Consider the following 12,500-nt stretch of genomic DNA (forward strand, 5'->3'; position numbering starts at 1 on the left):
TGTGGTAGTGCTGGTTTACCTGGTAAATGACTGGTACCAGGGTGTGGTAGTGCTGGTTTACCTGGTAAATGACTGGTACCAGGGTGTGGTAGTGCTGGTTTACCTGGTAAATGACTGGTACCAGGGTGTGGTAGTGCTGGTTTACCTGGTAAATGACTGGTACCAGGGTGTGGTAGTGCCGGTTTACCTGGTAAATGACTGGTACCAGGGTGTGGTAGTGCCGGTTTACCTGGTAATTGACTGGTACCAGGGTGTGGTAGTGCCGGTTTACCTGGTAAATGACTGGTACCAGGGTGTGGTAGTGCCGGTTTACCTGGTAAATGACTGGTACCAGGGTGTGGTAGTGCTGGTTTACCTGGTAAATGACTGGTACCAGGGTGTGGTAGTGCTGGTTTACCTGGTAAATGACTGGTACCAGGGTGTGGTAGTGCTGGTTTACCTGGTAAATGACTGGTACCAGGGTGTGGTAGTGCTGGTTTACCTGGTAAATGACTGGTACCAGGGTGTGGTAGTGCTGGTTTACCTGGTAAATGACTGGTACCAGAGTGTGGTAGTGCTGGTTTACCTGGTAAATGACTGGTACCAGGGTGTGGTAGTGCTGGTTTACCTGGTAAATGACTGGTACCAGGGTGTGGTAGTGCTGGTTTACCTGGTAAATGACTGGTACCAGGGTGTGGTAGTGCCGGTTTACCTGGTAAATGACTGGTACCAGGGTGTGGTAGTGCTGGTTTACCTGGTAAATGACTGGTACCAGGGTGTGGTAGTGCCGGTTTACCTGGTAAATGACTGGTACCAGGGTGTGGTAGTGCCGGTTTACCTGGTAAATGACTGGTACCAGGGTGTGGTAGTGCCGGTTTACCTGGTAAATGACTGGTACCAGGGTGTGCTAGTGCTGGTTTACCTGGTAAATGACTGGTACCAGGGTGTGGTAGTGCTGGTTTACCTGGTAAATGACTGGTACCAGGGTGTGGTAGTGCTGGTTTACCTGGTAAATGACTGGTACCAGGGTGTGCTAGTGCTGGTTTACCTGGTAAATGACTGGTACCAGGGTGTGGTAGTGCTGGTTTACCTGGTAAATGACTGGTACCAGGGTGTGGTAGTGCTGGTTTACCTGGTAAATGACTGGTACCAGGGTGTGGTAGTGCTGGTTTACCTGGTAAATGACTGGTACCAGGGTGTGCTAGTGCTGGTTTACCTGGTAAATGACTGGTACCAGGGTGTGGTAGTGCTGGTTTACCTGGTAAATGACTGGTACCAGGGTGTGGTAGTGCTGGTTTACCTGGTAAATGACTGGTACCAGGGTGTGGTAGTGCCGGTTTACCTGGTAAATGACTGGTACCAGGGTGTGGTAGTGCCGGTTTACCTGGTAAATGACTGGTACCAGGGTGTGGTAGTGCCGGTTTACCTGGTAAATGACTGGTACCAGGGTGTGGTAGTGCCGGTTTACCTGGTAAATGACTGGTACCAGAGTGTGGTAGTGCTGGTTTACCTGGTAAATGACTGGTACCAGGGTGTGGTAGTGCCGGTTTACCTGGTAAATGACTGGTACCAGGGTGTGGTAGTGCCGGTTTACCTGGTAAATGACTGGTACCAGGGTGTGGTAGTGCCGGTTTACCTGGTAAATGACTGGTACCAGGGTGTGGTAGTGCCGGTTTACCTGGTAAATGACTGGTACCAGGGTGTGGTAGTGCTGGTTTACCTGGTAAATGACTGGTACCAGGGTGTGGTAGTGCCGGTTTACCTGGTAAATGACTGGTACCAGGGTGTGGTAGTGCCGGTTTACCTGGTAAATGACTGGTACCAGGGTGTGGTAGTGCTGGTTTACCTGGTAAATGACTGGTACCAGGGTGTGGTAGTGCTGGTTTACCTGGTAAATGACTGGTACCAGGGTGTGGTAGTGCCGGTTTACCTGGTAAATGACTGGTACCAGGGTGTGGTAGTGCTGGTTCTGGTCCTGGTTGAACCGGTTTAAACTGGTCACGTAATCTTTCCTGGATTCTTCAGCAGCTTGTTTTTTCTGTTGAGCCGTTTGACGAACCTGAAACCGAAACGCACGAAAACACGTGAATATAAAAACACGTAAATATAAAAACACGTGAATATAAAAACACGTGAATATAAAAACACGTAAATATAAAAACACGTGAATATAAAAACACGTAAATATAAAAACACGTGAATATAAAAACACGTAAATATAAAAACACGTGAATATAAAAACACGTAAATATAAAAACACGTAAATATAAAAACACGTAAATATAAAAACACGTAAATATAAAAACACGTGAATATAAAAACACGTAAATATAAAAACACGTAAATATAAAAACACGTAAATATAAAAACACGTAAATATAAAAACACGTAAATATAAAAACACGTAAATATAAAAACACGTGAATATAAAAACACGTAAATATAAAAACACGTAAATATAAAAACACGTAAATATAAAAACACGTGAATATAAAAACACGTAAATATAAAAACACGTGAATATAAAAACACGTGAATATAAAAACACGTGAATATAAAAACACGTGAATATAAAAACACGTAAATATAAAAACACGTGAATATAAAAACACGTAAATATAAAAACACGTAAATATAAAAACACGTAAATATAAAAACACGTAAATATAAAAACACGTAAATATAAAAACACGTAAATATAAAAACACGTGAATATAAAAACACGTAAATATAAAAACACGTAAATATAAAAACACGTAAATATAAAAACACGTAAATATAAAAACACGTAAATATAAAAACACGTGAATATAAAAACACGTAAATATAAAAACACGTGAATATAAAAACACGTAAATATAAAAACACGTAAATATAAAAACACGTGAATATAAAAACGCGTAAATATAAAAACACGTAAATATAAAAACACGTAAATATAAAAACACGTAAATATAAAAACACGTAAATATAAAAACACGTGAATATAAAAACACGTGAATATAAAAACACGTAAATATAAAAACACGTGAATATAAAAACACGTAAATATAAAAACACGTGAATATAAAAACACGTGAATATAAAAACACGTGAATATAAAAACATTAATAATAATAAATAATAACAATAATAATAAATAATAACAATAATAACAGTAACTCACCTTCATGGAGCAGCGCTGAGACAGAAACAGAAATAAATAAATAAATAAATATAATTTAACATTTAAACTGTAACTTTAGACTTTAGCTGTTGTCATGACGACAGCAGTCGACTGCTTTATGTTTGTTTGTGTTTGTTTGTGTTTGTTTGTGTTTGTGTCATAATTATGTTTATTATAATAATAACAATAATAATTATGTTTGTTTATGTCTCCACCTTCTCTCTGTGAGCGTATTTGAGTATTTACTGTCATAATAACAACAACAACAACAACAACAACAACAACAATAATAAATATTGACGTCTCCACCTTTTCTCCGTCCGTCTTGTTTTCCAGGTCGATTCTGTCGGACACTTGTTGCGCTCGCTCCGCCTCCTTACAGTCGCGCTCGAACCGCCGTTTGCTCTGGACGACAACAAGTAAACAACAGGTAAACAACAGGTAACCAACAAGTAAACAACAACAACAGGTAACCAACAATAAACAACAGGTAGACAACAACAGGTAAACAACAGGTAACCAACAAGTAAACAACAACAACAGGTAAACAACAGGTAAACAACAAGTAACCAACAAGTAAACAACAGGTAAACAACAAGTAAACAACAGGTAAACAACAAGTAACCAACAAGTAAACAACAGGTAAACAACAAGTAACCAACAAGTAAACAACAGGTAAACAACATGTAAACAACAGGTAAACAAGTAACCAACAAGTAAACAACAGGTAAACAACAAGTAAACAACAACAACAGGTAACCAACAAGTAAACAACAGGTAAACAACAGGTAAACAACAACAACAGGTAACCAACAAGTAAACAACAGGTAGACAACAACAGGTAAACAACATGTAAACAACAGGTTAACAACAAGTAAACAACAACAACAGGTAACCAACAAGTAAACAACAGGTAAACAACAGGTAAACAACAACAACAGGTAACCAACAAGTAAACAACAGGTAAACAACAAGTAAACAACAACAACAGGTAACCAACAAGTAAACAACAGGTAAACAACAGGTAAACAACAACAACAGGTAACCAACAAGTAAACAACAGGTAAACAACAAGTAACCAACAAGTAAACAACAAGTAAACAACAGGTAAACAACAAGTAAACAACAACAAGTAACCAACAAGTAAACAACAGGTAAACAACAAGTAAACAACAACAACAGGTAACCAACAAGTAAACAACAGGTAAACAACAAGTAAACAACAAGTAAACAGGTAAACAACAAGTAAACAACAACAACAGGTAAACAACAAGTAAACAACAGGTAAACAACAGGTTAACAACAAGTAACCAACAAGTAACCAACAGGTAAACAACAAGTAAACAACAACAACAGGTAAACAACATGTAAACAACAAGTAAACAACAAGTAAACAACAAGTAAACAACAGGTAAACAACAAGTAAACAACAACAACAGGTAACCAACAAGTAAACAACAGGTAAACAACAAGTAAACAACAACAACAGGTAACCAACAAGTAAACAACAGGTAAACAACAAGTAAAGGGGTGGGGTCAGAGGGGGCGGGGCCAGAGGGGTGGGGTCAGAGGGATGGGGTCAGAGGGGGCGGGGCCAGAGGGATGGGGTCAGAGGGAGCAGAGTCAGAGGGGTGGGGTCAGAGGGGTGGGGTCAGAGGGATGGGGTCAGAGGGGTGGGGTCAGAGGGATGGGGTCAGAGGGATGGGGGCAGAGGGGTGGGGTCAGAGGGATGGGGGCAGAGGGGTGGGGTCAGAGGGGGCGGGGGCAGAGGGGTGGGGGCAGAGGGGTGGGGGCAGAGGGGTGGGGTCAGAGGGATGGGGGCAGAGGGGTGGGGGCAGAGGGGTGGGGGCAGAGGGGTGGGGTCAGAGGGGCGGTGGCAGAGGGGCGGAGTCAGATGGGGCGGGATCTGAGTCGGATGGGCGGAGTCAGGTGGGTTGGGGGCGGAGTCAGGGGGACAGAGCCATGGGGCGGAGTCAGATGGGTGGATTAGGGGGGTGGGGTCAGAGGGGTGGGGTCAGAGGGATGGGGGCAGAGGGAGCAGAGTCAGAGGGATGGGGTCAGAGGGGTGGGGTCAGAGGGATGGGGGCAGAGGGGTGGGGTCAGAGGGGGCGGGTCAGAGGGATGGGGTCAGAGGGATGGGGTCAGAGGGATGGGGGCAGAGGGGTGGGGTCAGAGGGGGCGGGGGCAGAGGGGTGGGGTCAGAGGGGTGGGGTCAGAGGGGTGGGGTCAGAGGGATGGGGGCAGAGGGGTGGGGTCAGAGGGGGCGGGTCAGAGGGATGGGGTCAGAGGGATGGGGTCAGAGGGGCGGTGGCAGAGGGGCGGAGTCAGATGGGGCGGGATCTGAGTCGGATGGGCGGAGTCAGGTGGGTTGGGGGCGGAGTCAGGGGGACAGAGCCATGGGGCGGAGTCAGATGGGTGGATTAGGAGGAGCGGAGTAAGGGGGGGTCAGAGGGGGCGGGGTCGGAGGGGCGGGGTCAGATGGGGCGGGGTCAGAGGGGGCGGGGTCAGAGGCCACTCACAGACTCCAGTTGTTTCCATGAGCTCTCAATGTGCTGTTGCGCACGGCGGCCATCTTGGAAATGCTGTAAAAGAGAAGAACGGATGAAAATGGTCAGACTAGAACATTCATGTGTTCATAATGTGTTCATGATGTGTTCATGTTCATAATGTGTTCATGTGTTCATAATGTGTTCATGTTCATAATGTGTTCATGTTCATGTTCATAATGTGTTCATGTGTTCATAATGTGTTCATGATGTGTTCATGTTCATAATGTGTTCATAATGTGTTCATGTGTTCATGATGTGTTCATAATGTGTTCATGTTCATAATGTGTTCATGTGTTCATAATGTGTTCATGATGTGTTCATGTTCATAATGTGTTCATGTGTTCATAATGTGTTCATGTTCATAATGTGTTCATGTGTTCATGATGTGTTCATAATGTGTTCATGTTCATAATGTTTTCATGTGTTCATAATGTGTTCATAATGTGTTCATGTTCATAATGTGTTCATGTTCATAATGTGTTCATGTGTTCATAATGTGTTCATGTTCATAATGTGTTCATGTTCATAATGTGTTCATGTTCATAATGTTTTCATGTGTTCATAATGTGTTCATAATGTGTTCATGTTCATAATGTGTTCATGTTCATAATGTGTTCATGTTCATAATGTTTTCATGTGTTCATAATGTGTTCATAATGTGTTCATGTTCATAATGTGTTCATGTTCATGTTCATAATGTGTTCATGTTCATAATGTGTTCATGTTCATAATGTTTTCATGTGTTCATAATGTGTTCATAATGTGTTCATGTTCATAATGTGTTCATGTTCATAATGTGTTCATAATGTGTTCATGTTCATAATGTGTTCATGTTCATAATGTTTTCATGTGTTCATAATGTGTTCATAATGTGTTCATGTTCATAATGTGTTCATGTTCATAATGTGTTCATAATGTGTTCATGTTCATAATGTGTTCATGTTCATAATGTGTTCATGTGTTCATGTGTTCATAATGTGTTCATGTGTTCATGATGTGTTCATGTGTTCATGTTCATAATGTGTTCATGATGTGTTCATGTTCATAATGTGTTCATGTTCATAATGTGTTCATGTTCATGTTCATAATGTGTTCATGTTCATGTTCATAATGTGTTCATGTGTTCATGATGTGTTCGTGTTCATGTTCATAATGTGTTCATGTTCATAATGTGTTCATGTTCATAATGTGTTCATGTTCATGTTCATAATGTGTTCATGTGTTCATGTTCATAATGTGTTCATGTGTTCATAATGTGTTCATGTGTTCATAATGTGTTCGTGTTCATGTTCATAATGTGTTCATGTTCATAATGTGTTCATGTTCATGTTCATAATGTGTTCATGTTCATGTTCATAATGTGTTCATGTTCATAATGTGTTCATGTTCATGTTCATAATGTGTTCATGTGTTCATGTTCATAATGTGTTCATGTGTTCATGTGTTCATAATGTGTTCATAATGTGTTCATGTGTTCATAATGTGTTCATAATGTGTTCATGTGTTCATAATGTGTTCATAATGTGTTCATGTTCATGTGTTCATAATGCGTTCATGTTCATGTGTTCATAATGTGTTCATGTTCATAATGTGTTCATGTTCATAATGTGTTCATGTGTTCATGATGTGTTCATGTTCATAATGTGTTCATAATGTGTTCATGTTCATGTGTTCATAATGTGTTCATAATGTGTTCATGTTCATGTGTTCATAATGTGTTCATGTTGTGTTGTTGTGTGTTTGTTGTTGTGTGTGTTTGTTGTTTGTTTGTTGTTTGTTGTGTGTTTGTTTGTTGTTGTTGTGTGTTTGTTGTTTGTTGTTGTGTGTTTGTTTGTTGTTTGTTTGTTTTTGTGTGTTTGTTGTTGTGTGTTTGATGTTGTTGTGTGTTTGTTGTTGTGTGTTTGTTTGTTGTTGTGTGTTTGTTGTTGTGTGTTTGTTTGTTGTTGTGTGTTTGTTGTTGTTGTGTGTTTGTTGTTGTTGTGTGTTTGTTGTTGTTGTGTGTTTGTTTGTTGTTGTGTGTTTGTTGTTGTGTGTTTGTTGTTGTGTGTTTGTTGTTGTTGTGTGTTTGTTGTTGTTGTGTGTTTGTTGTTGTGTGTTTGTTGGTGTGTGTTTGTTTGTTGTTGTGTGTTTGATGTTGTTGTGTGTTTGTTGTTGTGTGTTTGTTTGTTGTTGTGTGTTTGATGTTGTTGTTGTGTGTTTGTTGTTGTGTGTTTGTTGTTGTGTGTTTGTTTGTTGTTGTGTGTTTGATGTTGTGTGTTTGTTGTTGTGTGTTTGTTGTTGTTGTGTGTTTGTTGTTGTGTGTTTGTTTGTTGTTGTGTGTTTGTTGTTGTGTGTTTGTTGTTGTGTGTTTGTTGTTGTGTGTTTGATGTTGTGTGTTTGATGTTGTTGTGTGTTTGTTGTTGTGTGTTTGTTGTTGTGTGTTTGATGTTGTTGTTGTGTGTTTGTTGTTGTGTGTTTGTTGTTGTGTGTTTGTTTGTTGTTGTGTGTTTGATGTTGTGTGTTTGTTGTTGTGTGTTTGTTGTTGTTGTGTGTTTGTTGTTGTGTGTTTGTTTGTTGTTGTGTGTTTGTTGTTGTGTGTTTGTTGTTGTGTGTTTGTTGTGTGTTTGTTTGTTGTTGTGTGTTTGTTGTTGTGTGTTTGATGTTGTTGTGTGTTTGTTGTTGTGTGTTTGATGTTGTGTGTTTGTTTGTTGTTGTTTGTTTGTTGTTGTTGTGTGTTTGTTGTTGTGTGTTTGTTTGTTGTTGTTTGTTTGATGTTGTTGTGTGTTTGTTGTTGTGTGTTTGTTTGTTGTTGTGTGTTTGTTGTTGTGTGTTTGTTGTTGTTGTTGTTTACTCACTGCCTTCCTCTCCGTCTTCACCTCCTGCGTGAAGCGCGTCAGCTCGCTCACGATGTGCGTGTTCAGGTTTTCGGCGAGTTCTTCTCTCTGAGCGGCGACTTCGTTCAGCTGACGGAGCGTCGCCGCGAACGCCAGACACCAGGAGAACCTGACGACCAATCAGAGACGAGCTTACTACAGCGTCAGTTACTATAGGGTCAGTCACTATAGGGTCAGTCACTATAGGGTCAGTTACTATAGGGTCAGTCACTATAGGGTCAGTCACTATAGGGTCAGTTACTATAGGGTCAGTTACTATAGGGTCAGTCGCTATAGGGTCAGTTACTATAGGGTCAGTCACTATAGGGTCAGTTACTATAGGGTCAGTCACTATAGGGTCAGTTACTATAGGGTCAGTTACTATAGGGTCAGTCACTATAGGGTCAGTCACTATAGGGTCAGTTACTATAGGGTCAGTCACTATAGGGTCAGTTACTATAGGGTCAGTTACTATAGGGTCAGTCACTATAGGGTCAGTCACTATAGGGTCAGTCACTATAGGGTCAGTTACTATAGGGTCAGTCACTATAGGGTCAGTTACTATAGGGTCAGTCATCACTATAGGGTCAGTTACTATGGGGTCAGTCACTATAGGGTCAGTTACTATAGGGTCAGTCACTATAGGGTCAGTTACTATAGGGTCAGTCACTATAGGGTCAGTTACTATAGGGTCAGTCACTATAGGGTCAGTTACTATAGGGTCAGTTATCACTATAGGGTCAGTTACTATAGGGTCAGTTATCACTATAGGGTCAGTTACTATAGGGTCAGTTACTATAGGGTCAGTCATTATAGGGTCAGTTACTATAGGGTCAGTTACTATAGGGTCAGTTATCACTATAGGGTCAGTCACTATAGGGTCAGTCACTATAGGGTCAGTCACTATAGGGTCAGTTACTATAGGGTCAGTTACTATAGGGTCAGTTTCTATAGGGTCAGTTTCTATAGGGTCAGTCACTATAGGGTCAATTATCACTATAGGGTCAGTTACTATAGGGTCAGTCACTATAGGGTCAGTTACTATAGGGTCAGTTACTATAGGGTCAGTCACTATAGGGTCAGTCACTATAGGGTCAGTTTCTATAGGGGTTAGTTACTATAGGGTCAGTTATCACTATAGTGTCAGTTACTATAGGGGTCAGTTATCACTATAGGGTCAGTTACTATAGGGTCAGTTGTTAATATAGGGTCAGTCACTATAGGGTCAGTTATTTATATAGGGTCAGTTACTATAGGGTCAGTCACTATAGGGTCAGTTACTATAGGGTCAGTTATCACTATAGTGTCAGTTACTATAGGGTCAGTAATCACTATAGGGTCAGTTACTATAGGGTCAGTCACTATAGGGTCAGTCGCTATAGGGTCAGTTACTATAGGGTCAGTTACTATAGGGTCAGTTACTATAGGGTCAGTTACTTTAGTGTCAGTCACTATAGGGTCAGTTATTACTATAGGGTCAGTTACTATAGGGTCAGTCACTATAGGGTCAGTCACTATAGGGTCAGTTACTATAGGGCCAGTCACTATAGGGTCAGTCGCTATAGGGTCAGTTACTATAGGGTCAGTCACTATAGGGTCAGTTACTATAGGGCCAGTCGCTATAGGGTCAGTCGCTATAGGGTCAGTCGCTATAGGGTCAGTCGCTATAGGGTCAGTCGCTATAGGGTCAGTCACTATAGGGTCAGTCACTATAGGGTCAGTCACTATAGGGTCAGTTACTATAGGGTCAGTCACTATAGGGTCAGTTACTATAGGGTCAGTTACTATAGGGTCAGTCACTATAGGGTCAGTTACTATAGGGTCAGTCACTATAGGGTCAGTTACTATAGGGCCAGTCACTATAGGGTCAGTTACTATAGGGTCAGTCACTATAGGGTCAGTTACTATAGGGTCAGTTACTATAGGGTCAGTCACTATAGGGTCAGTTACTATAGGGTCAGTTACTATAGGGTCAGTCACTATAGGGTCAGTCACTATAGGGTCAGTCACTATAGGGTCAGTCACTATAGGGTCAGTTACTATAGGGTCAGTCACTATAGTGTCAGTCACTATAGGGTCAGTTGTTGTTGGTCAGTTGTGTTTAATAAACAGAGTAATGATAAAGGAACTCACCTGTTCTCATCCTCTCTGCTTCTCTTAGGGTGATACTTTTTAGACAGACTCCTGCAGAAAGACAGACAGACAGGTGAGACAGACAGACAGGTGAGACAGACAGACAGGTGAGACTGACAGGTGAGACAGACAGATAGGTGAGACGGACAGGTGAGACAGACAGATAGGTGAGACGGACAGATAGGTGAGACGGACAGGTGAGACGGACGGACAGGTGAGACAGACAGATAGGTGAGACGGACAGGTGAGACAGACGGACAGGTGAGACAGACAGATAGGTGAGACGGACAGGTGAGACAGACAGATAGGTGAGACGGACAGGTGAGACAGACGGACAGGGGAGACAGACGGACAGGTGAGACAGACACATAGGTGAGACAGACACATAGGTGAGATGGACAGGTGAGACAGACAGATAGGTGAGATGGACAGGTGAGACAGACAGATAGGTGAGGCAGACAGGTGAGACAGACAGATAGGTGAGGCAGACAGGTGAGACAGACAGACAGGTGAGACAGACGGACAGGTGAGACAGACAGATAGGTGAGACGGACAGGTGAGACAGACAGACAGGTGAGACAAACGGACAGGTGAGACAGACAGATAGGTGAGACGGACAGGTGAGACAGACAGATAGGTGAGGCAGACAGGTGAGACAGACAGACAGGTGAGACAGACGGACAGGTGAGACAGACAGATAGGTGAGACGGACAGGTGAGACAGACAGGTGAGGCAGACAGGTGAGACAGACAGGTGAGACAGACAGGTGAGGCAGACAGGTGAGGCAGACACAAAGACAGTCCCAGTTGGTGATCTTCAGAGAGCCTTGAAGCGCGATGGTGTCCTCCGTCCATTGGGGGCGCTGGCGCTCTCTGACACGTGTCGACGGTGATGAACAGGTGAACAGGTGATGAACAGGTGATGAACAGGTGAACAGGTGATGAACAGGTGATGAACAGGTGATGAACAGGTGAACAGGTGATGAACAGGTGATGAACAGGTGAGGAACAGGTGAACAGGTGGTGAACAGGTGATGAACAGGTGAACAGGTGATGAACAGGTGATGAACAGGTGAGGAACAGGTGAACAGGTGGTGAACAGGTGATGAACAGGTGGTGAACAGGTGATGAACAGGTGATGAACAGGTGAACAGGTGATGAACAGGTGATGAACAGGTGAACAGGTGATGAACAGGTGATGAACAGGTGAACAGGTGATGAACAGGTGATGAACAGGTGATGAACAGGTGATGAACAGGTGATGAACAGGTGGTGAACAGGTGAACAGGTGGTGAACAGGTGAACAGGTGAGGAACAGGGGATGAACAGGTGATGAACAGGTGATGAACAGGTGAACAGGTGATGAACAGGTGATGAACAGGTGAACAGGTGATGAACAGGTGGTGAACAGGTGGTGAACAGGTGAGGAACAGGTGAACAGGTGGTGAACAGGTGATGAACAGGTGGTGAACAGGTGATGAACAGGTGATGAACAGGTGGTGAACAGGTGATGAACAGGTGAACAGGTGATGAACAGGTGATGAACAGGTGAACAGGTGAACAGGTGATGAACAGGTGATGAACAGGTGATGAACAGGTGAACAGGTGGTGAACAGGTGATGAACAGGTGGTGAACAGGTGATGAACAGGTGATGAACAGGTGATGAACAGGTGGTGAACAGGTGAACAGGTGGTGAACAGGTGAACAGGTGATGAACAGGTGATGAACAGGTGATGAACAGGTGATGAACAGGTGGTGAACAGGTGAACAGGTGGTGAACAGGTGAACAGGTGAGGAACAGGGGATGAACAGGTGATGAAC

General features: G+C 42.6%; 1 protein-coding gene across 1 annotated transcript in view; it reads right to left on the reverse strand.

Moving 5' to 3' along the window:
- The window catches only part of LOC310966335 (formin-binding protein 1-like), a gene marked incomplete at its 5' end in the record, with an annotated part of 31,971 nt that overhangs the window by 15,980 nt on the left and 3,491 nt on the right, over positions 1-12,500 (reverse strand). The window contains 6 exon segments of the mRNA XM_083940914.1: positions 1,910-2,038; positions 3,146-3,160; positions 3,455-3,550; positions 5,665-5,727; positions 8,529-8,676; positions 10,680-10,730. Of these exon segments, the coding sequence (XP_083797040.1) occupies positions 1,910-2,038; positions 3,146-3,160; positions 3,455-3,550; positions 5,665-5,727; positions 8,529-8,676; positions 10,680-10,730 (502 nt within the window).

Source organism: Echiichthys vipera (assembly GCF_963691815.1).
Source record: "Echiichthys vipera genome assembly, contig: SCAFFOLD_73, whole genome shotgun sequence".
Lineage (NCBI taxonomy): Eukaryota > Metazoa > Chordata > Actinopteri > Perciformes > Trachinidae > Echiichthys > Echiichthys vipera.